This window comes from Aquila chrysaetos, chromosome 6, assembly GCF_900496995.4.
Source record: "Aquila chrysaetos chrysaetos chromosome 6, bAquChr1.4, whole genome shotgun sequence".
NCBI lineage: Eukaryota > Metazoa > Chordata > Aves > Accipitriformes > Accipitridae > Aquila > Aquila chrysaetos.
This window is the reverse complement of record NC_044009.1, coordinates 19,266,317-19,293,694: the sequence shown is the minus strand read 5'-3', so window position 1 is coordinate 19,293,694 and position 27,378 is coordinate 19,266,317. Positions and strand designations below refer to the sequence as shown.

The 27,378-nt window shown below is 37.8% G+C and overlaps 1 protein-coding gene across 9 annotated transcripts in view; it reads right to left on the bottom strand.

The window, feature by feature from the left end:
- MYO1B (myosin IB) overlaps window positions 1-27,378 on the bottom strand; it is a 125,039-nt gene that overhangs the window by 10,874 nt on the left and 86,787 nt on the right. For 2 of the 9 annotated variants that reach the window (XM_041124119.1, XM_030016837.2), the window contains exons 14-28: window positions 21,515-21,520; window positions 19,772-19,876; window positions 18,242-18,304; window positions 17,221-17,421; window positions 14,935-15,161; window positions 14,564-14,764; window positions 13,199-13,292; window positions 12,603-12,752; window positions 10,371-10,439; window positions 8,595-8,681; window positions 8,210-8,296; window positions 5,405-5,491; window positions 2,215-2,289; window positions 1,668-1,802; window positions 656-762 (exon numbers count right to left, since the gene is read on the bottom strand). In XM_041124119.1, the coding sequence (XP_040980053.1) occupies window positions 656-762; window positions 1,668-1,802; window positions 2,215-2,289; window positions 5,405-5,491; window positions 8,210-8,296; window positions 8,595-8,681; window positions 10,371-10,439; window positions 12,603-12,752; window positions 13,199-13,292; window positions 14,564-14,764; window positions 14,935-15,161; window positions 17,221-17,421; window positions 18,242-18,304; window positions 19,772-19,876; window positions 21,515-21,520 (1,694 nt within the window). The remainder of the gene's footprint in view (window positions 1-655; window positions 763-1,667; window positions 1,803-2,214; window positions 2,290-5,404; window positions 5,492-8,209; window positions 8,297-8,594; window positions 8,682-10,370; window positions 10,440-12,602; window positions 12,753-13,198; window positions 13,293-14,563; window positions 14,765-14,934; window positions 15,162-17,220; window positions 17,422-18,241; window positions 18,305-19,771; window positions 19,877-21,514; window positions 21,521-27,378) is intronic. The other 7 variants (XM_041124122.1, XM_041124121.1, XM_041124120.1 and 4 more) reach the window with 7 other exon arrangements.

Here is a 27,378-nt window from a genome sequence, read left to right as displayed (position 1 = left end):
TGATAATCTGAGAGACCAGAAAACTTATTTGCAGAGATTTCACATTTTTAAAAAGTCTCCAATTAAAAAAAAAAAACTAAAAAATCTAAAATGGAATTGAACTTCTAAGTTGTTTTTTTTTTTCTTAAGTACCCCTTCAAAAAGATGTATACCAATGTATCTAACTCTTAAATTCCCTAGTCTTCACGTTAGAGCATTACGCTGAACATACTAAGTTTGAACACAGGAGAGCTCCCTGGCACGCCTCATCTGGGAGTGACATTGTCACTGACAGCCTTTCAGTTCACTCTACGTTTATTGGTTGCAGGAACCAGCGTGACGGAAACTAGGGTAAAGGGTGAGAGCGATTCCCTTCTACAAGTTCTCCAAACTTTTACGATGTGAACAGGTCATGGGTGGTTAGAACAACAAAACATCATGGCTTCTGGGCAGAAGTGCTCAGTATCACAGGATTAGTGGCTGCAATAACATCTAAGTTAGAAGCAAACTGAGGTCAATTTCCAGGATTGTAAAGTAAAATGATGCAGGGACATTGTCAAACAAGGAAAATGCACTTTCCTGCTTAAGCTAAAAAGCAAAATCTTGCTTAGTTTCCTAACTCTATGTAAGGATACTGAATTTATTGTACACTAAAAGCAGCAGAATAAGTCATTACCTGGCTGGATATAAAGCCTTCTTGTCCTTGAAAAGTTCACTTGCTTCCAGTTTTTCTTCATATATAAGCTTCTGCTGATCTGTGAACTGGTCTCTGTACTTTTTACACTACAAAACATGATAGATTAAACAAACAAAAAAATTCTCCTTCCAAATCTGATTTGAAGCAGCAGCAACACAGACTAATGTTTGCTTATTGCTCAAGATGCACATTCTTTGTATACTTCTGAAGTGACTCAGCTCCATCCTACATGCCACTGTAGCACAGTAACAAACAGCAGAGGTGTTTTTCTCCTCATCCATTCTAGATACTTCTGAATTACACCAAAACCAACACATAAAACATCTCATTTAAGCATGTTGCATTTGAACGTGAGCTTAATCTATCAGATACCAGTCATTGGAAGACTGCTAAAAAGGTTCACAGAAACATATGTATAGTTCCACGATTGTGGAAGTTTACATAAGCAGAGAGACACAACAAAACACAGCTGAGAGGATGAATTTTGCAGGCTCAGAAAGAAAAACTGTTCCTTGACAAGTCACAGAAAACATAGCCCACAAGATCAGTAAAACGTCTCATCAGCACTTATACAGATTCTCGCCGTTCTCTCCATCCAGAGATCCAAAACAAATTTCAGCTAACCACAGTTCATGAGTAAAAAATTCCACCCGGTACTTCCAATGTTGGTCTAAGAGCTAGTCCCAGTCCTGGCCATGGACACAAGTATTATAAGCTAACAATTAACAGGCAACAGGCATACTGCTTCAGTATTAAGTTAAAAGCTGATGGCAGGAAGCAATCCTCTCTCCCCAGCTCCAGAAAGGAGTAGGCAGGATAGTTATACCCCTTGCAGGCCAAAGACAATGATCAAAAGACATACTTCTTCCAAAGAAATAAAATCATCCCAGCTGGAACAGGAAGAAATACATCCTAAAAATAGGCTCTTCATGAACACTACTGAAAATCATGCGATGAAGTTCTGTACAGACTGGACCAGAATGTGTCCTACCCTCCACAAATGGAAAATCCTCTTTAATTCCTTGTGAGTTGAATCCAAGAACAGGTAAGGTCTTGCTGGCCAGTTTTTATCTATTGGTGATAAAGAAGGCATCTTATTCTTCATTTCCAGGAAGTATTTTTGCATCTGTGATAAAATTGAAGCAAGATGTTTTATTAATGTTCCCATACCAGAGTTATTGAAATAAGCAAGGAAAAGCAGATGCTCTATGATTAAAAGCACAGTTACCATACTGCAACTCTCAGTTTTAATAAACCTGAATATGGATTTAAAAAGCCAAGTATAGAGAGAAATGCAGATTTATGTATCACACAAGTGTGGCAAATGCTTAGTTAGAGCCATTCTCACACCTCCAAAACACTATTACTATCCTTTCTTTACCACATCAGAATATTTAAGTTGTCAATTTTCCGTATGCTTAGCGTGGACATTTCCTTACAAAGACTATCAAGGCCATAATACAGCTGTTACTTTTGCTAGAAAACAAAAATTTAAAACACAGAAAATGTACATGTGCTTTGTATGGATATATACATACAAGTCTCTGAAGGGTAAATTCATAAATTTTTCTTCCAGCATTGGCTCTGAAGAATTTTCTGTACTCTCTACGGACCTGAAAAGTTAAACAAACCCTCAAAGTGAATACAAAGAATGAATTTGTTTCCACAGGTACTCTTTTATAAAGCTCTATGACAGAAAATACTAAAAAAGCATACTAACATGCAAAGCGTTCCCTGAAATAGGAACATGAACTGGGTACATTTCAAATATATGAACCAGACCGTGGACCAAGCGGTCAGAAAGTTACCTCAGATGACCTGAGTACAGTCATTTGCAAATTTAACAGACTTTTAAATACTCTCCTCTGAAAAGGCAAGATACTCAAATATTGTTGAATTCACAGCATGAATCCATTTTCGTAGGTTTTTGCAAAAAACTGGACTGGAAAAAGTAATGTATCATCAGTAACACATATTTTATTGTCTGAAGCAACACTGAACTGATATTACACAGTTAACTGATGAACTGTTTCTGATTTTTCCCCTTTAAGATTCCTAATACACAGAGTTTACTATAATAAAAAAGTGATTTTTTTTTTTTTTCCCCAGAGCAGACTTATACATATCTTTTCAGACAAGCAGTCTTCATTCCAAAAGGAAAATAAGTTTTTGGTGTTTGATAAGAGCAGAGAATCAACACAAAGGTTCTTAATGTCAGCAAGCTTGATATTTGCTCCTAAAATTTATATTAAAAAAAAAAAAATCAAAAAAAGTAATCAAGAACCATTTTTGCAGGTGATACTAATTTTTTATATGCGCTTGTAAATGCAAGTTTCAGAGTACTTGTTTTGCCCTTGATATTTCTCTCCGTGCTAATTAGCACAGTACCTAAACTCTCCCCCTCAGAAAACCCAATCAGAGAGAGCACAACTGGTCTGCAGTTGTATGGAAGCCCAGGCTCACGTCAAGTTAGCTGAAACATCCCTCAACTTTTTTCAAACTTTGGCACAGCCTGCAACACACCTGTTAAAAGTTTTGAGCAAAAACCAGGGAAAACATCGTGGCTTTGCATAATTTACCCCAGAGCAAATTTACTGGTTTTAGCTAACTCATTATGTGTTGCTGAGTTCACTGTAACCAGAAAATAAAGGGAAACCCATAGAGGAAAAACCCACATCAACTTACAAGAAAAAGTTTGTTTGGCTTATCCTGGCACACCTTCTGCCCCGAACTGAGTGTTGTGCATTTTAAGATAAACCAGCATTTTGAAAGCAAGAATCTGTCACCATTCTGGGATTAAAAAACCCCCACAGAATAATGGGCATTCAGCTGCCTTCATTCTATGCAAATATAGCACATAATTTCTTCCTCCTCACTTTGTAAGAAAAATTATTAGAGTTCTTATTCACTGATTTTCTGTAAGGTTTAGTGCTCTATATTAGTGTACATCCTTTATTTATTATTCAGGGATGGAAATTAACACACTCAAAGCCACTCCAACCACAATCATCCCAAATCTCACCACATTCTCATAGACTCTCTTTAATAATGTTGCTTTGTGTTATTCTTTGTGAGCTGCAAGGTGTGCAAATTAATTTGGAACAAAGGGACTAATATACACCCACACATCCTATTGGCGCTGCAGGGAAGCTGCAAAGCAAGCACTGAGAAATGCAAGCTGTTCCAGAAAAGCCTAAATCTGGGAAGTACCAGAAATGCTATTAAAATCTACTTATCATACAATCAAAAAAAAAAAGAAAAAAGAAAGACTCAAGAATTAATGATTTAATCTTGATCACTTTTATCAACTTTAAATCTTCACCTCCATATGCCATGGGTGAAAATACTTTGCCATCAGACAAATGAGGATTGCCTGTGGTAACAGTGATATATTGGAATCACAGACTATGTTCTTATTCAGAAAAATTTGCGTATTTCAGGTGAGATGGAAGTGCCACTTACACTATTTAAAAAATACATTGAAAAACCACACCACAGACAGGCAGAAACATATTCCTGCTGTAATGTGCCTTAAAGGTTTTGGATTCATCAGTTTTCATTTAAATGCCACTGTTTGATATAAAACAGCCTCTGAGTTCTCAGGAGGGACATATTCTTGGTTTAAAATCATAAAAACAGACCCACTTTGGCAGTAGTACCTAAAGTGTGATTCTGATCTGCAGAACGACTTCTTAAAATGGCTCCTTCGTATTTCCAGCTCTGGTTTCCATGTATGTATTGTAATGGATTTTTTTTATATACATAATATACATTAATTATATATAATGATATGTTTTGTAACTATTTTTGCCCACTTCATCATTGTTAGAATAAGTATGAGAATAAGAAAGCTGGGCTTTACTCTGCATTATCAAGCAAATTGTTCCCTTTTATACTTCTGTAGTCTACAATATGCCCTATTAACAAAAGTGACACCCAGCCAAACAAAACTGATTCCAATTTCCGCAATTCTTCAGGACTGTATCTGTAAAACTGTTTGAAAACTGTGTTACGTAAATCATTTGGGCACAGATCTGAAACATCTCAAGATGCCATTTTCATAGTCTATTTACAGAGCAGAACTACATTTTTCCAGATTACAAATGTGTTTTCTTTTGCCAACCAGTCCTTGAAAGCAAGGGACAGAAAACAAGACTCTTGTACATCTCAGTTTTTCTGGGAATTCATGGCTGCCACCAGCCATAGGTAACTGTACGCAGTGCCATGCCCTAAAAAGGCTTGATGGAAGCAACAGGACATTATCATTAGCTTTACGCCGTGCCCTCGACACTGGGGTCGAGGGTCTAACGTGAGCAGCAGAGTCAAACAGCTCCACCCTACTTCCCATTCAAACAAGCAGAGGTCACAATAAGAAAATACATCCTTGTAATCTTTCTGGATAGGATCTTTGCCAACGTAGGTCAGGTTTTTAAGTCAACAGCTGTAATAGAGTCCCTTTAATCTGACATTTGTCTTTCACTTGAAAACTGAAATTCCTGATATGACAAAAAACACCCCACACCTAAATATTGCTGTAAATGAGGCATTTTCAGCTTATGAATTTTTCAGTAAAGTCCATGACAAAATTAAGCAATGTAATTCTGTGCAAAATCATCCCTACCAGTGAGCCCACGTAACTGCTTGTTTATTAACTGTTAGTAAGATAGTAAGATAAAGCCCACGCTTTATTGAGTTCATGTTGACAGATGGGAGTGTTTGAGAAAGTACCTTCAGTCCAAGCCAGTAAGCCCAAATGACTGCAACAGCATGCTTACGCCTAGCCTCCTCCTTCAAGCGTTTCAATTCCCTTCGAGCCTAAAAGGTTTAGATAGTGAACAAAAGAGACAGCCCGATGCAGATAGCACAACGACCAGGAAAAGGCTTCTCCCAAATAGACCAGCCAACTTACAATCAAGATACAGAAAGATGGAAGAACAGCGTTTAACCTTTAAAACCCAACGTGTCAGCGTGAATTGGTATGAAGCAACACAGGAGGTCAAAAAAGCCTCCACTGCTGCTTAAGTGGCATGTACAGATAAGAATTTTGTCAGCCCCATTATTCACTATCAGTGTTTCCACCTTCTCTTCAGTGCACACCTCGCAATCTGTGGTATCTTGCAACTTGATTCTAATGGAGAACTTTGCCTGCAGTTGCATCATCAAAATGACACGTATAAAAATCAAGACTTACTAAAATCTCACTATCTACTTCTTTCACTGGCAAGTGCCTGGGCAGAACAGAATCAACTCTGAAACTATGTATGTAATGATGAATTACCGACACTGTATTGAGGGCTTTTATTCTGGAGATTATTTTGTATTTTGATCTTTATGTACTTAAAAAAAAAATCCTCCAGCCTGGTATTATGTCTGTCTTTATGGAATGAAGGGGTAAACCCCCCAAACCTAGTGCCTTCCTCATGTACAAAGAGATCAGCACCTACCTACATTTCATCAGTCATTCCCGTTTTAGGAAAGCAATTTGCAAAGTATTCTAAACACAAAGGCACGTGTGGGCAACTTAACAGAATCGCACATTTTCGGAGATACCAGTACATTTTTTATTCAGTTATCTGATGATAAAAGTCAAGTAAAACGAAGAGTTCCAGTATTATAGGATCAGTCACAGCAGCTCTAGCCACATATCTGCAGTTGTCAAGTTATATGTTGTCAGACAGACTTGTGCAACAGCAGTTCCAGCTTGTGCCAGTTACACTTTTCTGATGTAGCTAGAAAGGTTAATTTCTGTTAGATGTAGGCTCTCAAAGAATATGTTTTCAGTCATCCGCTTGGAACAAAAGCTCCTACTATACAGCACTGTAAAAACAAGGACTCTGCAAAGCTAAGTATTTGTCTGTCTTGTGAAAGGGAAGGAAACTGAGTACTTGAGTTCCATAGCTTTTTTTTTTTTTTTTTTGGTAAAGCAAGCACTCTCTGATGATAACTTTCAGAAACTTTTGTTTTAAACATTCCCCTGGGAAAAGATAAAACAACACACCAATGACAAGTTTTATCTCTTATCAGATACTGTAATTCCTTTTTTTAATCTTAATTCAGTTTAGATTATTATCTTTAGATATATATTTTTTTAATATTTAGATTATTTATATTTAGGGAATAAGGAGGCAGTTTTTAATGAAATTTCTTCCTATGAGTCAATTGATAAAAATAACTGCTAAAACATGTTAAAAATTAACCAAATCTACTATAATATTTAAATGAGGAGCTCTAACACAGTTAACACTATTGCATCCACTTTCTGGACATGTCCTTTTTAATTCTAAAGCACATCTTAAACCTAGGAAAGTAAATATCACTGCTGCAGTACTGAGCAATTTTTTTGGTGAAAGGAACTCTGGTTAAAAATAAAATAAATTATCAATGTGTTGCATTTAAACAAATGTAGAGGAAACAGTGCATCTGTCAAATTACATAGCTACCTAAGTATCAAGCTAGAACTGAAAAGTTCCAAAGTCTCTCTAGTATGACGGAAATTCTGTACATATTTGTTTGGATTCCCAGGGCTGCCATTTCATTAGAAATCTAATAGATTTATATCAGAATAGCAAAGGTCAAACTCAGCATTATACTCCAGATGTAATTTGAGCACATTTCTCCCATCTAGTTGGCAAGGTGTTCTGACAACACCCCACCCCCCCCCAAATAATAACTGAAAAATGTTTTAAACTTAATATATTTACTGAATATGGTTTTCAACTAAATTAAAAATTTATTAATTGAAACCAGTACATTTTTGGCCTCTAGCAAACAGCATTTCAAATGTTCACATAACCCATAATTGCAGGCTGGGGATTAGCAAGAATCTTTCAGTGGGACTTTGCTTCTGAAAACAAACAGCTGATGCTGGAATTCCTGGGATTTTTCTAGGGCTGTAAGTTTAAAATTGCAAACTAACATGATTTTCTGCTAAAAGATCAGGTCATAAAACCATGCTTTACTTGTACTTACTGAAATTTTCTTACTGGCTCAAATCACAACCAGAAAATCAATTAAAACTAGAATTTAGTAAAACCTAATAGCATTGGTTTGAACTTGTAAATAAAGACTGTCCAGGGTGCAGAATATACAGCCTGGTGAAAATCTCAATTGGATCACTAATAGTGTCACTGAAAGCACTTGTTAGGGGGGAAAAAAAAAACCAAAAACCACACACCAGAAAACCCCAACCTTATCTCCCCCTGCAAACCATGCTTTGCATTTTTAGATGCAGTTAAATGCATTGCCTAATTTGAGAATACTGTCTCTAGTCGTCTTTAATCTAGTCTAATGGCTTGTTAGTGCAAATCACTACTTGGTTGCCATGCAAAGAATTTCCTACTCTACAAAAAACTGACATACAGAATGTTGTCAGATTTATTAAGTGTGGCATGAATGGAGATGGAAGGAATCAATGATCATGCTCTATTATTTTAGAGTCGATTGTATTAGTCATTAATTTGCACTATTTACTACTGATTAAATGTTGATATTGTTGGGTAATGAAGGGGAGCATGTGATATGTGCATGAAGTACCTTATATCCAAGCCAGTAAGCCCAAATAACAGCAATAGCATGTTTATTTCTAGCCTCCTCCTTCAGTCGTCTCAGTTCCCTTCGCGCCTGTGATGCATTTGAAAATGGGATATAGAAAAGCTTAGGAAAGAAAAGGTTACTGCAAGTTCCCAATGGTGCAAGAAAGAAAGAAAGAAACCAGTCACTACAAACAGCAAATATTAAAGCGTGTCCCAGCTTCCCAGACTGCACCAGCTAAAACATGTTAGCAGCAAAGAGAAAAAAAAACAAACAAAAAACCAGCAGTTTAAGGCACTGAAAATATTCCCAGATAACTTTATTCTGAAGGGCCTTCTTCATTCTATGTAGAGACAATTAAGTGCACAATTCGTTGCCATTTTCTTACCTGGGTACCATGCCAGTAAGCGGCAATTATTGTGGCAGCCTCATTACAACGCTTCTGATGCTTAAGTTCCCGAAGAAGTTTCCGAGCCTGTGAACAATTGAAAATATTATTTTATTCAAAAAAATAACCATAATTTCTTAATGATTTTAAACTAAGGCATTGCAACCTGTAAATCCAGGCAAAACGAAAAAACTATGCCTCCAAATCCCCAAGCAAATAAATTCATAAATGCTATGCAGGCTAACATTCGATGTTCTAGGGAAGATTCTGTGCACAAGGGAGAGCTTGGGACTGGCAGTTCAGGGGATCTTCGTTCAATGTTCATTTTTCTCCCAGATTTGCTGCTTCACCTGATGTATGTATATGTCTGTGTGTACAATGGCAACAATACTTTTCCTCCACACAGTATGCGTCTTATCCATTTAGACTACAATAAAGAATAAATCACAAGTAAATTGCCAGGCTTTAGATCACACTAAAGGCTGCTGTCATACCAGGCTTTTATCCGTGGCAGTGCTACCACAAAAGAGCATGTTCTCCAATGACAAACAGAAAACCATAACTGAAAGCGAGATGATGCTTTTACCCAATTTTCTTCAAATAATCCTCATGGGAAAAGACAGTACATCAATAATTAGACTGAAAGGATATTTTTAACTCATTTAAACAAAATAATAAGGACAAAGTAAAAAAATCACAAAAAATAGTAAAATCAAACTATGCTAGCTTATTGCTGGCAAACTTTAAAACCTTCTGGGCAGGAGAGGGCTGCTAACACCTATAGCTAGTAACTGCAGCCCCTTCCTTCACTGTCTGACAGGAAGGGAACTGACTCCAGAATTAAAGGCAGTTCTCTCTTCCCTAAATAGAGGAGAAAGGCACATTTAGTGGGGTGGAGAAAGGTTAATAAGAAAACAAGGAGCCCAGGGACATTTTTTCTGAAGCTAGACAGCAGTAGTTGCTTTAAGCACTGTGGATGCTTTCATTGAGCCATTAACCTAATTTTTACCTCTTATTACAGAATCACCCCTGAAGTCTCTACTATGGCTGCAGGATTATCCCTTCACAAAGTACAAACCTCCCAGAAGAAACAAAGTTGTAGCAAACTGAGGCAGAGGACAAGCAAACAGTGATAACGTACTTGCTCAACACAAGTCGAGTACAGTACACTTTCACCCCTCTGCTTAGCACACGGAGGAGAATTGAAGACTTAACCCAAGTAACATACTGCCCAGGTGACCCAAACTCTTTATTTTAAGCCTGCTTTCAATTTTGTTCATTCTTTGAGAATCCTATTAACCATAAAATAACTGCCGACCACAACTCTCTTCTTCCAAATCAGTCCAACGTTACAGTTTTCGTAAGCCCAGTGACAGAGTCCTGGACCATCCTGCTCTGGAGCTGCCAGGCTGCCTGGTTAGCACGTACCTAGGTCTGCTCTGAACACCAGACTCGCTCCATACTCCAGCCCACATAAAGAGGGCACCTCTCTCCAAATTCTCTGGCAGAAGATGGCCCAAGGATAACCCAGTAGTTTAGTGTGGTCCCAGCCTTCCACTTGCACCATTTGCAGGGATTTATAGCCCAGGTTGCATGCAGATATCCCAAACTCACCTCTTCCACGGCAAACATGAGCATTTAACAACACCTACAGCACAGCCACAGCTCAATAGACAGAAGGCATGAAAGTTGGGAGGCTCAGTGCCCTTGGAGTATATTTTCTGACCTGCTCCTTACCTCACGATGCACACATAGCCGCAGTGACGGGAAACTCACCTTCCATCCTCTGATGTAAGACTGTACTATAATAGCCGAACTCTTTATCTTCTGATACTTTTTTTGTTGCTGTATTGGAAATAAAAGTGAAGCTTAGAACAGAATATTGCAACTGTAAAGTATTGTATAATAAAATTTTCATTACTAACATTTGAAAATATGATTAAGGATACAAGCACTAAATGTAAAAAGTGAACAATTTTCGACCAAGCACATCAGAGTGTAGATTCTGTGTTCGACTCAAGGGGAAATAAAGCACATCAACAATGCTGCGTGGACAATGTCACTCTCTGTTTACAGAAACACTAAGTTCATGGTCAGCAGCACAAAAGTGACACGGATTAAATACTAACAGTAACAGCTTTATTTGTCTTTCCCACCAACAGAGTAGCATACAAACCATCACAAATGCTCAGGTTTGTTGGCTAAGCTTTTTACCATCTTTTCATAATACTTGCGCTGTTTCTATTACCCACAGTCCCTTTCTAATACCAAATGCTGATGATAACTTAGGAACAGGAAAAAAGAAAACCCATGGATTCCTGAATGACATGCTGGAGTATTATCCAAATATGCCAGTTTGAACAATAAATTTCCTGGACAGCAGAGCATTTTCCTTCTAAAAAGCTCAGTTCTCCAGTAGACCAGTGGTTAGTATAATACTAAGTGAACAACAGTTGACAGACTTTGTGACAAGGCTTTTAGACTTCACACTCAGCCGACTCAAGTTGCAGCGAACATCTCTGTGAGCACGCTAGAGAGAATGCCCTCTAGGCCACATTCATGCCATGACTGACATCTGTCATGCCTTGCAAGGGAACAGACAGGCAAGTGTCTGCAGATCCTTTAGCCAAGCCTCCAGCACAAAGAGTTGTCAAAAAGCTTTGTTCATGCAAGGGATTCCTTATGAAGCCTTCCAAATCACACTGCAGAACAGTCATTTTGGGTTGGGAGAATGGTGCCCTCCATCTACATGAAGAGGCTGAGGAAATCTCTCTGTCGTCACCCATAAGTAATTCTGAGGGTCTTGCTATGACTTCATCCTGCATTCAATGACAACTGCTACCATGTTTCACCAATAAAGGTATACAGTTAAGAAATCAATGATGTGAACTTGGTCACGTATTTGTTTTCATTTCTTTACATTAAAAGTTGTGCCAATCTAGCTGTGGTAACTCCATTTTTATTTCATTAAGATTGTATGAGATCATGATGAAGCCATATGGGCACGATGCAATTCTGTAATGATGCTGTTTGTAGAAATGGTGCATTCAATCACAGAAGTTCAGCGAGAGGGGTTTTTACAGTAAAAGAGCACTTATTCATACTTTTTCCAAATGATCTATACTTCTCTCTAATTACCCATGATAACTGAACCAAACACTAATGGCTTTCAGGATGATAAACAGAAGTGCTTGTCAACTGAAAAACAGTGATTGTCAATTCTGCAACTTGCACTTTAAGATGATGCTTTGTTTCTGTATGATATATTTTATCAAGCTTTCCGATAGGCACACAATAACAAAATGCAGCTGACATGTTTAAGGATTGTTTTAAAACTCAAAAACAATAAATCTTTTCTTATCTTATAAGTCAATGTTATTTACTAAGTGATGAAAAGACATGAGAGAGTCATATTACAGTACTGTTCCGTTCATGATACAGAATACCCAATCTACAGATTTGAAACTGTTTTAGAACTGTACCAACAATACTGAACTACGACTCTTATGAGCTATAATTAAAATAGATCCCTGGGATCCTCCCAAGCAGCATTCTTGAGCCTCAAATACAAAGGTTCCAAATAAGGCAAACATACAAAAAGCCTTAGGAATGACTGAATTCCACATGTATATTACTGAACATTTTTTACACATTAACCATATGTTTTGAAAGCTCTGTAAGGGCCAGGCAGCACAGCATTTTAGCTGAATGAAAAAGACTCTTCCCAGCTGGGCCACAAAATCCTAAAGGCCTCTGGTGAGCTTTTTAATTATTTAAGCACAAGCACAATGTAAACACTTAATAGTGGTCTACAGAAAACTAAATTTTCTTTATTCACATTATTGGTACTTAAACACTAACGTAAAATTGAGTATTTTCAATATTTCTCCACACATATCAAGGAAAAATATCATATGAAGTTGCTATCAAATATCATATCAAGGTTATATGAAAATATGTATTAAACAATGAAAAGAACCCCCCATTTAGTAAAGGATAGTATCTTACTGCATATCTCCTGTACCAGGAAGCAATCACAATCTGGCTTTTTTTCATTAACAAGAAGCGTGTGCGGCACTTCCAGCCTCTATAAATTTTCTCAATGAGAGTAGCCAAGTCCTCCAACCGCTGCTTTCTCAGATCTTCTAGTTTGAAGAGCTGGGGGGTGTGAAGTTTTTTAGGGTTTTATTTGACATTGGAAGAAAAACAGCAGGGGAGAAGAGACCAGAAAAAAACCCTATAAGCACAGCTATTGTAAGAGGAATCTCTCCTTTATTCAAGTCCCCCTTCAGACACCTTTTGGTTTATTCACCTCCAGAGCTATAGGCAGATACATCAACAAGCTTTGTGGCAGACACACTGTCACAAGTCAGTGCACAGAAGTTACATTAAATTCAGGCTGACAGCTATTGTGTAGAGTCTTGATTCACACCAATTTTAACAGGTCTAACACTAAAAAGTGCCTTTTTAAATGCTATATTACACAGCAATATATCAAAGCACTGTATCTAGAAAAATCTGTAGTAACCACCTAGTGAATTATGCAGTTCATAACAGGCTATCCTCATGAAAGATGGCTTGATTTTGCAGAAGACATTTCTCACCGTTCTTGGGTTGCGGATGAATATCTTTGATCTACCAAATGAAAATTCTTCTTCAGGGATTTCCAATTCATTAAACAGTACCTCTACTCCAGCCCTAATAAGAAGTGAATGAGTTTAACAAACAGGACCCGCAGCTCTAAAACTTCTTAGTTTACATATTCACAGATTAATTTATGGAAAGTATATGAAAGCATATTTTAAATTCTTAAATAGCGCTTGACATAAGAAGATTGAAAACCTAACTCATTTACTCAATGGTTATTTAGCTAAAGGCAAGAATAATCACTGTAAAGATTAAGAATAATTTGATGAAAAAAGAGCAATTCTACTTAACAGCATCAGCAATGGCCTATTTTTTCCTCTTACATCTATAATGATTTTACTTAAACAAAAAAAGAAATGAAAAAGGGCTCTCACACTAACGTCAAAATGTGGAACAAAGATTGATGAGTTTGACAAATGCTAATGTTCCACATTCTACCAACTGCATTTTATAAATGTCAACAAAGAAGAAAAGACAGCAATTGCACAGATCTTTGTGATGATTGTAACAATGCTACCGTTATCAATACTGCACTTCTACCATTATCTTGATAACCTAAAGATTTAAATTGTAGCTAAAGATATTAATCTATTATGAAAGAAATTTAAATCATGCTATTGGTGGCCATGTGTAAAAAGAATTAAGAGAAGCTCATTCGCCTACCCAAGACATTATCTTTAAAAATACATGTGAATCCTATGCAATTTAAAATTATATATTTAATACAATTGATTTGCAAGAGGTATTATCTCATAGTTGTTCACCAATCATTATGTAAAATTATTCCTGAAAGGACAGAGGAAGATCACGTGACGGTCTTCAAAGAATTGGGTGTTCGTACACTTTGAAAGCTGGTTATTAAAGATAAGCGTCCTCCTGATCATTCCAGACCTCTTAGTCATTTTTATTCCACTCCAGTATTTCTTTCTCTCTCTCTCTCCCTTTCTTTCAGGACCAAATCAGTAAAGGCTACAATATATTCTAGAAACTATGTGCTCTCCTTGCTCACATGCAAATCTTTTCCATTAAGTAGACCAGTTCATCACTAAAGTAATCTCCTTTGCCAAGGAACTGTAATTTTTAGCCTACTGAAAAGTATAGGTTTCCCAGTGAATGAACTCATCCAAAATCTGGAACGAGATGCTAAGGAGCAACATACAGGTAAAACACTTGAGCCACACTGGCCTACTTTTTAATTTACTTCTAAAATTCTTGAAAGTTCATTAAATAAAAAAAAAAAAACTTAAAAAAATCAGAACATGTGGAAGATAATAATTTCAATCATTGGAACAGGACAGGTAAGAATACTGATGTTTTCCTACCTGGCTGGCCCTCTCCAGTGGGGCCACGTCTGCTTACACAACATTTTGTACCTTTCCAGGCAAGGCTCGTATGCCTGCCTGAATGCGTAACCTGCCCTTCTGACCCGGACATTCTCGAGAAGACCAAGGTAGCGGATCTGGTGGCACACCAGGGCATCATTGAAAATGTGCGCAGCCTTTTTGTCATTTGGTTTGATGCATCTGGAAAGGGAAGCGAACAGGGACACTTGTTTGCAGCCCTGTACGTGTCAACAACTATTATTGTGAGTTTGAACCATAGATTTCAATAGTTTATGCTTGGATGTAAAGATTTTTTTTTTTTAACTTCGCCAAACATAAATTCACCAAAGCTTTGCCACAGGGTAGTTTACCTGATATAGTTTGGATTTTTTGTCTGAAGATTTTTCATCAGGGTAGCAACTGAAGCCTTGAACTGTGAACCTGCTGTTGGTGGTCTCTTTAGATTGATCTTAGTGGGGTTACCTTCTGGGAACAACGCTTTGATAAGAGAGTGATTGGCCTTCCACATGGCCTGGGAGAGGTCACGGTACAGAAGATCATTATTTTTGTCAACAAATCCTTCCACCTGGTACATAACCTGAACAATACAGAAGAGTCTCATCAGAGCATGTTTTGAACTATAACATAGGCCAGTTCAGAATTGACCCAAGAAATTGATTTCTCCTTCTTTCTCACTATCCAAAACAAACAAAAGACATTTCAGCTCTCGTTTTAAATTTGACATTTGGAAGACTTTTTGTTGGATAAAATTTCTGCGAACACGCTACCTGAGAAATATGCATTTTCTCACACTGCTAACAGTTCCTTGTGCTGATCAATTCTGGTTTCTAAAATGAAAACAACCATTCTTTTGTGATAACTCTGATACACCACCACTTGCCAATACTCCAAAACAATCTTTTTTTGGCTGACAAAAAGTTTTCTCCCTCTCTTTTGAATGACAACAGCAAAAATACCCTTTCCCTTCAAAGTACTAATGCTTACGCTATTTGCCTAACTAAAACAAGATATGAAATATCACCTGTTGCTAGTGCAGCAGCAAGCAGCTATCTGTGCAGTCCTCAGGGGACTGTTATTTTAAAGGACTTTTACCAGGAAAACAGTCCAACAACAACAAGCATGAATGCAAAGCTCTGACCTGCAGCTGGAGACCCAGGAGGCATCCAAGGGAACTTCATGTAGATATCGGATTGCTACTGGCTTTTTTAATTTTTGAGGGTAGGGAATTTAGTTTGATTAATTGTGACAAGTCATCTGGCTGGTAATACAGATTCTTCAGCTTCACAATTTCTCAGTTCTGTGTAAGTATGTACTGTGTACACAGAATATTGAATAAAACTAATACTGACATAGCCATATTTTACACAACAGCAAGCGACTGGGAACTCAGGCAGCTTTTTTCTTTGGAGTGCATGTTTCTGTTTCTGACAGGTGTGGTAAATGCCACCACTGAAAAAACTGTTCATATGAACTTGCTTGTATTTCATAAAAGGAGAGTCAAACTTTTGTTGTCCAGTGACTAGATCACAACGTTCTCAGCTGAGGATGGAAAAACAACATTTGTCCCAAAATAGGAAGAATTCACTGATTGCTCTGCTGGGTAAATGAATGCCAGTAACAATCGAAGACCCTCACTGTCTGCTAAGACACAATCTGTTTGCAGTTTCTCAAAGTACCGGGGGTATTTTTCAACTCGCTTTGACTTTTGACAACCAAAGAAATATCTAAGAATTAAGCCCTGATAGATTATATGCAATTACAAAATCTTCTTGGCAAAAACATAACAAAGTTAACAAATGACTGCCTCAAAGGCTGAAAGTATGACACTTCCAGCACTATTTTGAATAAGCAAATTATTGAGCTATTCAAAATTGTAAGACTGAGAAAATGCTAAAAACTAGGGAAGTATTACACAGTCCTAGGAAAATGAAACACTTTCCAAATATTTTTTCCTCTGTGAAATTAACAGTTCAGCAGCTTCAAACAAGAGGTATAGTTTTAACCCCTACATTTACTTTTAATTTTTTTAAAAAATTGTCTTCTTTTTACAAAATTAATTATTTTGATTTTCATTAATAAAGTCATACTGAATTACACATCAAAAACTATCAGACTTCTATTTATTCATACTGCTTATGTTCTAAAAAGCAAACGCATTTGCAAGTCCTCTGTATAGCTTTCTCTTCCATCTGTTTAAACACACAGACTGTCAAAATAAACTCAGTGCCTTCGAATGTACAAAACCTCCACTTTCTCATCAACATGACTAAGGACTTCAGCTAGTTCAGTTGCAAAGAACGTTTTCCAAAATATCCTGCCTTCAAATATGTGTGAATTTTTGTCATTCTAAACAACGTTGTATTTCCAGAGACCTAGCAGCACAAGTAGTTCACCACCAAAGCACGTGGGACATCTTTCTCCTCTGATGAAAGGAGAACTGCCCTTGATTTCAGCTGGAGCAGCATGATTGAAAACCTTCCAGCCCAAATCACAAATCTTAGGCTTAAGATGAAAAAGATTAACACAGGTCTGGATTCTTTGATTAACTATTAACTCAAGCAATTCCTCTCCATTACTGTAACATCATTTAATGGACGAAGGAGCCTCCCCACATACTCCCTTGCTTCACCAGGTACCTTGCCAGCGTAATGTTGAATCCTGAAGCAGCTGTGAGGCAAGGAGGTGTCGTTGAGGAACCGGGAGCACTTGCTCATCCTGCTCTCAAAGTGCTGGTGAGTGGCACAGACTTGGTTCAGTTTTTCTAAAAAGGTGTCATCGGTAACAGTTCCTGGTCTCAGGCATTCTTCGTCTAGCATGGCCAGGATTCCAGTTTGGTTCTGAAGTTTCAAGACAAGAGCTTTAGTGTTTGTTTCCATCACACTTCCATCTAGGCATAAAAAGGAGACTGCTCTCTCTTGTTTGACTTCTGCTACCCAGAAACCATTCTTCAAGCCATCTCAGAGCTTGGCTCTTTTCATCATCCCCCTTTCCAACAGACTTTTAGTATCCACATTTTTGAAAGACTGCTTCTGAGATCAGAATCTTGAACTTCATGTTGGAATTTCATGTCATTTACTCAGACCGTAGAAACTCCAACTTAACTGAAAGTACCCAGTTTATGGGTAAAACCAGAACATATTTTATGCTAATGGTAAAAACTGGTTTTTTCCAGTTGTTAAGGGATTTTATCTTTCTTGCTGCGCTAAGTCCATAGGAAGTCCTGTTAATAGATACAAGTACCTTCTGTACCTAAAGCACTCAGTAACAAGTCATTGAGTTTCCTAGTTTCCATATAAAAAGAAATGTTATTTACAATGCCGCATGTGATATCTGCTATAGAACACAGCACTAAATGTAAACATTTAAGAGTTGTTTGGTTTGTTGGTTTTTGGTTTGGGTTTTGGGACGGTTTTGGGGTTTGGTTTTTTTTTTTCCCGTAGGTGCTGCTGAATATTTCTAACAAAGTAACATATAGCCTCATAAAAAGAAATTTTTTTTTTAGTAAAATAAACTTTTACCATACAAAATGAGATGACTAATACAACGAGTGGCTTGTTTTATAAAATCAAAGTGCATGAGAATGCGTACGAACTTAACGGCTAAATTCAATCCATGCACTAAAAAAATTATTCAGAGAGATTCTTGGATATAACTTACATTTTCTATTAGGTCACAAATTATAGCATTGTTGAAATACTCAATATGAGTCCATTCAATCCCCTGTAAGAAAACATAAATAAATGTATGAACAGGAAAATAATTGAGGGAGCTTTTCCTCTAGGCAATTTAAATTATATTCCAGTTAACTAAGATACTACTTTCAAATTTAATTCTATATGCTTACCAATATTTTATTTACTAAGAAAGAAATGCAATCACCTACTACTAACGTTATCTGTGCAAAATGACTGTCCTTGAGCAGCTGCCAAACTCGTTCTCCATTCCTTTCCCCCACCCGTGTCAGCTTCCCATGCACTCCCCTGGCCCCCTGCCAGGCTCCTCCCGCCACCCACCCGCCCCAGCACCGCTCTGCCCACGCTCCCACTGGTTATAAGGAAATAAGCCCATTTCACTGCAAGCATCTGAGATCAAAACTTCTAAGCTCTTAGTTGTTGGGTTTTTTTAAATGAGAGGAAGAAAGAGGGCTAAATTTAGATGAGACCATCTGAAAAATCCAGAGTCTGGCTGTTGTTCAGATAGTCCTAATATCCTGATTTTTTTCAAAATTTCCAGGATAAGATGCCAATGCATCAGGAGGTAACACTGGTAGGGCAAAGGACAGGAAAAAGAAAATATTAATTTTATTCTTAATTTGCTTTCTGTGGTGCTTCTTACAGTTTAGTTTTTTTCAGAGCATTTGAAATATCATTCAAGAACCAAATTGCAGTAATGAAGAGTTTCACCACTGAATGCAAAAAGACATGCCCAAACTTCATACTATCCTCAGGATTATAAGGCAGGAACTTTATTTAATTTTTTAAAATGTTTAGACAGCAAAATGGTATTAACCAATTTGAGTAGACAGTGTATGCCAGTTTCTACAGCTGTGAGCTGGTGTTTTGTCTGAGCTGTGTATCATGGGGAGTACTGCTAAAACCTACTAAAGCTTTAACTTGATGTTCACTCACAGAATAACATCAAACACCAGAGTGTGGGCTCCAAAGCACATCTTAAATTTACCCAAAAAGCTCACACAGCTCCCTTCAATACTGAACTGAAAGCAAACTAGAACCAAAAATCTATTTGCAGTTTCTTTCATCTTGCACACTATTGTTTTACCCACCCAATTCCTTTTTGCAACAGGATTAGATGCGGCCGCTGTTGGGGTGTATCCCAGACACTACTGTGTAATCCAAAACACAGGCTGTAGGGTAATGGCACTAATACCGGAAAGTGGTATTAGTCTTCTAATAAATGAATTAGCCCTTGCTCAGAACTGCCAGTCATTGTTGCTAATGAATGAGAGCTGGGTCTGGTTTTTACCTGAAGAACTCATACTGTGAAACAAAATCAAACCCAACTTTTTTTGCTTCATGTAACTACCACGCAAGTCCTACACAAACATGCTCCATGCCAGGCCTGTGGTCAAAAAGTGACCCAAGAAGAGATTCCAGCACGTGTGCCTGTGTATCTTTACAGGGACAACGGGAAGAGGAGAGGATAAGGAAAGATCCATTCAAGTATTACCTCTCGGATGTATTCCTCCTGCTCTTCTTTGAGGGTAAGTTCAATGAAGATCTGCTGCAGCTTCTCATTACAGTAGTTGATAATGAATTGCTCAAAGCTGTTGTCCTGCCAGATAAAACATGTTTGCACTTGCTGTTGTGTAAACACCCTGGAACTCAGCTGGAGTAAGTTACTACAGTAGCTGCAAGTCAACAAGCTGCTTTATTAACTACTTCTTCCAGTTTTGTGATGTGATGGTTGGAGTAATATCTTATTGAGACTAGTTTGGAAATTTTAGACCAAATGCTCCCCTGAGGCTTTCTCCATTGAGGGGGACAAAAACTCTGTAGGTTATATTCATGATGCCTCTGTATCGATTCCTTGGGACAAGTCATAATGGCGCCTGTGGTGTCAGGGAATAAACAACAAAAGTTTTGCCTGCACTAATCTGTCCCCACATGTAAAATGTAGTCTCCTGAAGGTTCTGATAAATGAAATTATGACAGTAGCGTTACCTCTTTTCCACTCAGTAGCCAACAAAGTATCCTATTTCACTACAGATTGAGGCCCAAGCTGCTATTCTGGTTACAGCTGAGCCTGGGTTAAGAGATTATTGGCTCCAGAGGTCAATCCACCTCCTCCCTGCCAACAAACTGTTCATGTAATTGCCCCCTGAAATTATGGGAATTAAAAGAAATTTATCAACCAAAAATCCTCTAAAAGGCTAATTTGTATAAAACTGGGTTAGGGAGCAAGCATGCGTGTGACCCTTTGCAGAAGGGACCGGGGAGCGGAGCAGACCCCAGAAGGAGGGGTGGGCAGCAGGACGGCTGGGCAGTGACTGCAGCCACAGCAGCCTACTCCATCACAGCTGCAGGAGCAGGGCGGTGACATTACAGCAGCACACTTCCAGAGGGACACGTCAGCATCGGAAATGATGGCCGCAGCAAGCCCCTCAATACCACAGGTAAAGCCCTCGCACACTCGAGTCAACTGAAGTTTTACTGCTAACATCACCAGGGCCAGGATTGCAGCATAAAAGCTCTGGTTCAGCGCTTCATCTCCATTATCTTAAATGAGTGCAGTTTGGAGGCCAGGTGCCCATTCTGAGGACTGGTTTAAAATGCCCCTTTGAAAGAAAAAGGGAAGAGCAGCTTCACTGTTTTTTTCCCAGTGCTTGAAAGAGTCATTAATATTGTAAGAATTCCTTACATGTATCTGCAGAAACAACTGTAATCAAAAGGAATTTTGGGTATCTGCTGCTGGTCTTCTCTTCTCGGCTTTGGGGTTTCCCCCCAGCCCCACACCTTTTTTTCCTCTCCTTTCTTAGTTACCAGTCATCAAGAACACTTCTGTTATTTAGGAAGCCTGAAAATTTGCAGAATAAACCACTATGCCTTTTCACACTATCAAATAAGTCTGCTACACAATACCTGTGAAGCTCAAGTTATGGTGATAGAATTTTTATGACTAAGGGCAACTGCAATCATTTAAATGTTTAAATTAAGGATCTGGTTGCTAAACGAGATTAAGAACACACAAGCAGATTAGAAAATACTGAGGTAGCACAGATTACTTTTATCATTTTAGTTTTAGGTAAAGCAAAATCATAGCTGATCACCAAACTTTCTCAGCCACATTAAACTCTGCCCCTCACACCAACTGCAATTATCAATCAGAGATTGCAAAACTTGCATAGCTCTAGATGAGAAAGTTAAAATTTGGCATGCATCAAAATCAGCACTGCAAACAAGTCATACTTACTGCATTCTGTTGCAAAAAGAAATTACATAAACTGCAGTCAGTACTTATACTACTTCCATAACAACACAGAATATATCTATTAGCATTTATTTAGCATACCAAGTAGATCAGTCTTTTTATCAGACTCATATTTGTATGTCACTGAAAATATGAAGTACTACATAAATGTTATGTATTACTTCTTTGTAGATGAGTATCTTTAGGTACTATCCAAACATTATCAAATAAACCAAGGGATTGAGGCATATCAGAGTGTAACACAGAACAGCATTGTTGCATTGCCACGACTATAAACCACCATGTATCTTTTGTCTCAAAAAGTCATATGTATAACCTTAGGTAGACAAATCTCAGTAAAGGGAGAGGAGAATGGGGAAGGGAAGAGAGAGTACTAGAGGAATAATGAGTGAAAGTTTGACACACTCAGATAAGGCCATCACTTCAGATATATTGAGTTTGAAGTAAAAGGACCCCAACTGACATATCACCTTGACAAAGAGGAAGGGTAAAACACACTCTGGATCCTCCTGCCAGGCACATGCCACCCAACGCAGAAAGACTGTTTCTCCAAAAGACCATGTTGTTATGATTACAAGGACTGCCAGACTTTTTGTTCACATATTATGCACAGTCTTCGTCTTCAAAAGAGGATGGAAACTGAACCGCAAATCCAGCTAAACCATCTAACTAAGAGGTCATTAACAATATATTAAAGTAATTGCTAGATGCTTTCCTGATTTGCTATGTATCCGTGACATTTACGGTTTGCCAAAGAAAGGCAAACCAAAATCCACAGAGTTCTTCACAAATCACTCACTTTAAGCTATGAAATTCTATTTGACATTGCCAAGCCACTGAAAATTGCTATCCCAGGAAAAAAGTCGTTGAAGAGCAGTAGCGATTTTGTTCTTTATGTGCAATACAGAGCAAAAGGCTAACAGTTAATTACAGCGAAGAAAATGAGGAAAAATGTTTGGAATTAGTAAAATTCTCAAAACACTTAACTCTGAACAGATCAGAAGACATTCGGTAAATTAAATACACTTCAGAAAGAGGCATTTCCTTTTACAGGTTTTAAGAAACACTGTATGAAAAAACCAATGAGAGTATTTATCTCTGGGCAAATCTAAGTAAGGCAGCAGAGATTGTGAATTTATTCTCCTTATTGTATATCTATAATTTTTAATTATGTGAGGGCTTCATAAAGCATAGATGAATGTTCACAACTGAACTGTCCCCCAATATTTTAATGAAGGCTTCTAGAAATTAACATGACAGAACTAGAAGGGATCTAAAGGACTTCTGACATTTTTTTGTATAAGGCAATAGAGAATGATTAATATCAGTGATAGCATATCACTACATCCATCCAGGAGAAGTGGGCTGAAGGACCCAGTCATCAGAGACTGTACTTGCTCCTTACGCTGACCATTTGCATTAACCGACAGAAAGGGTTTTGACCAACACAGAAGCAGCACAGTTGGACCCAAAATTTCAGGAAGACTTAGTAAATTCAAATATTCTTAGGAAAATTTAGGAAAAAGAATATTTAAGACCAGCACTTCTCAAAGTGTCAGCTTCTCTTCCAGGCTGCAATTCTGCTACTTCAATGTTGAAAGCACCACTTCAATCCCTTCATTTTTATAGCAGCATTTCAAACTATGCCTTTGAAATCACTGTGGAATACAAAATATAACCTTTGGGGAAGAAAAAAACCACTCAGTCTCTCAAATGAAATTAAAGGTGCTGGGAAACAGAATGTCACCTCAAATAGGCTTAAAGTCATGTCAAATTTATAGGTACAGATCAACCAACCACCCTCGGCTTATCCTCTCAATCTTTTATCAGGTGCAACAATAAATTTAGACAAGTAGAAAAATTCACTGACAAAAATCAAAGTCTACTTCACCATGTTTTTCACTTCATAAATAATGGTATCGTGCTCATACAGCTTTATTCTTTATCAACCTTCAAACTACTGGGCATCAGGGTGGCATTTCATGAATAGCAAGTTTTTGAACTCTAAAAAAATTCTGCTCCATGCAAAAATATAATGCTTATATACACAAGCAGATCACGACGTTGTACTTGCTCAGGTTGTTAGAGTCAACCATGAAAAGATAAAAAGTTCTAGTTTTGAACCACTGCTATTACAGGAATTACATACAGGTGCTTGAAAGTCTAAGGAAATATTTTTTGTTCCTTAATGTTTTACCTCATTTCTTCTTTGGAAGATTCCAGTCGTGTATCATGCAATCATCTGAAGAAAAATATATGGATGTTCCTGACTTTATATATTGTTATACCACTAAAATACCAATAGCAAGCAGACAAAATAAAAATATTTTTGTCAAAAAAAAAAAAAAAATTAGTCTAAAAGTCTCTTATTGGTTTCAGGCAGAAATGTCTCTCTCTATTTGCTGATGCTGAGTGTAATTTCTTGCATTAGATTTACAAACACAAAATATCTAAATCAGGGCATTTTCCTATGAAAAGCAGCTACCTTCTAACCTTCTCTTGCCATAGAGAATTCAAATTCACTTTTGAGTACCCAGATTCCAGTCATTTCCAGTGACTCTGAGGCAACTAAGATACCTACTTAAAACTGCATACTTTTCCATACTAGTAGGTAGGAATAAATTCTTATCTTTCACCTGCCTAATGAAGTCCTAGTTTAAGTGTTCCATTTTCTTCTGTCCTCTCTGCTTTCACTGTTTTCCCCAAATCAAGCATATGATGTTGATCCATATCTACAGGCTCCGCTATATCATCAGTATCACACCTATACAAGGTGTTTCTCAATACTTCATCTTCTTTCTTACTCTTTCATCACACCAGTTCTTGTTGAGAGCCAGTTAAAAAAATCTACATATTGCTTAGTCTACAACCACATTGACAAAAAGATGTTCAGCAACACCTTTTCAAATACCTTACATGAACACACACAAATAAAAAATACATGAGAAGTATTTAAAGGAAAAGAATACTTTAAAAGAAACACTATGCATTTCAAGTCATGAGACTGTCTGTTGAAATCAAAAGAACCGATGCCATTAAAATGAACTTTTTGATCTATATAGGGGGCGGAAAGACATACAGAGACTGATGCTTTTGCTCTAACACATATAGCCCCAGGAAGTAACTTTTTTCAACATCAACGCAGCTCCAGGCATCGGAAGTCTCTGACCTCCTCCTAACATCAGCAGGTGATCCCAGGTAGTTCCATCAGGCCCCTAGACTACTACTGAGGCTCCTAGAGAAAAAACTAGATGGCAAAAGTAATGATGATAAAAGACCAACATACTCGCTTCACTGAGATGAATGGTGGAATGAATGGTGAAACCAACCAGCAAATTTAATTTATATCCTACTGTGGTGTCTGGGGATAGGGATTTTTATGTATGACCACAGAAGCATACGAGTTTATGAGATGAAACTAAGAAACGTAAATGCTAGAAAATTATAATCAGCAAAATGGGGAAAGTGCATTTAAAGAAAATAAAAGAAGACATTATTTTTATCTTAGACAGCAGTGAGCTACATATGACCAGTTATAAAAAAATTTTTAAAATTTTTTGCAGTTAGTGAAGATGTTATCAATATTTATCCCTTACTTGTCTGTTTACATATACAAACATTCGAGTAATCAAACTTAATTGAAAAATATCTCATGTAAACTAAAGTAAGCTCTGTGCTTCCGTGTAAGTATCTCTATAGGCAAAGAACCAGAGAAGCATACCGTTTAACTATAAATATTCCACGTATATGTAATCAAACCATGTTTCAGTGTACCTAATGGAAGCAAGAAAGATATATGCCAAAGCTTCAGGGATTATCCATTTTCCGTATTTGCATAGCACAACCAACTTCAGTCCTTATTGATGCTACTGGCACTGGTAGAGAGAACCAGGCACTCTGAAATCCATCTTGCTGTGGTGTCCGGACACACAGGTCTAAATCAGATTTGGAGTTAAAAGGGCAAGAAACTACAGTGAATCCAGTGCACACAATGCATGTGTGATCCATGAGGAAACCCAGGTACAATCACTTCAACAAACTCAACCTGATAAATTACACTCCTGGAACAAAAGGAATTAAAAATAGGCAAGAACCTACTATATAATCATATCCATTCCTCTACCAAGTTGGAATAGCTGCTGTAGGGCAAAATGTTATTCTCACAACCTGAAGCAGAGCATTTGTGTATATTTGCTCCAGCATTTCAAATATTTCCTCTGTTGAAAACAGCCAGCCTATGGGATTTACTTCATAAACCTGTGTTTTGCAAAATAAGCCTCTCTAAATACTTAAATTATAATGTGATTAATTAAATGGTGATTAACTTCCTGGGATGCACCTCTGCTTCTGAGCATTCTAGCACTTCAGGAAATTACTGCTTTAACTGTATTTTACAATCTCCATAGCACCTAGGAGTCCAACCACGGGTCCTTCTCTGTAAAGCTCCCCTCTTTCCTAGCACTTGCCCGCAGATGTAGTTGATCAATTATAGATTAAAAATTCAGTTGTCCTCTTTCACACTAGACTGGGCTTTGCCTTGTGCAATCAGATTTAATAGAGGGCCAGGTACATGCATTTTGGCAGTGTCGCTTGCCAGTATATGATATGCTGATGGGCATCCAAAAAGGGTTGAACAATTTTGAAAAGGAAATCTGTTGCAAGGTAGAGTGCCTAGAAGAAGCAGCTGGAAATTACAGTCTGGAGATTAAGGCAACTACAAAACAACAGATATCCATGGTTGAGGTAGAACCAAATTCAAGACATGAAGAAAGGGTCCCCAGAGCCTAAGAGAATGAAAAAAAAAATATGAAAAGATGAAGATAAAAGAAGATCTTGATAAGCCAATTTTCTCTGTACGCTTTTTTTTCTCTAATAAGTCATCATTCTAGCAAACAACTAGACCCTTCTCCAGTAAAATCATCCTTGAGAGGGAAAGCGGGGGGAAGTCTCTGGGCCAGCAGCAATCTCTCAGAGCTCAGCATGCTCTGCAACTGTAATTTCCCTCATATAATGAACAGGATAGAAAAAGGCAAAGCAACTATTCAGCAACTGGACCAAGCTGTCATACAGATTTATGGTAAAAGTGGAAATACCTCCCCAATTTTTTCATGCCTTAAAACATCTCAGAACAGTATTTTCAATGTTTACCTCCTCCTTATTTGGTTAGCTCCCTCTGAAAACAGGTAATTACCACAACTATGAACATGTTAATATAATGAAAATGCATTCTTCATGTTTCTAACAGATTCCCTCAATAAAGATATTGGCATTTTATCAATGTCCAGATCACAGTTTACGTAGTACATGCAATATGACCAAGCTTCTTTCCATCACCAGAAGCAACTTCTACGCACAAGAAACAAGCTAATTGCCATAAATAAACAGAAGCACTATCAAAGTGCATCACAGACTGTGAGAAATGGACCTGGTTTTACTGCTGGGTGGCTTGTTTGTCTCTTTTGTTGGTGGTATTTTTATTTACTGCTGGTTTTTATGCAGAATATGATGGATGCTGCCGTGTCTTTGCATGTTCTTGTGTACCTGGAGCAAAAGGAGTTGGTCAGATGCTGTCCCCAAAGACAAGGCATTTATACCGCACCAGGTCAACCCTCAGCAGATGTCTGAGGGCCAAATGGAAACAGTCCCTCTCTTTCTGCAGCCTTTACTTTTGCAGCTCTATACCCAGCAGATCCCCACTTCTCATCAGGCTAAAATACGTGGAACAAACTGCTCCGCCAAGTGATTGAGCAGAAAGCATTCACACTCTCAAACTGTCTTCTTACAGCCTGGCAAATTTCAAGAATAAGCCTTGTTTGGCAGCCTTAACTTTCATAAAACTGCACTCC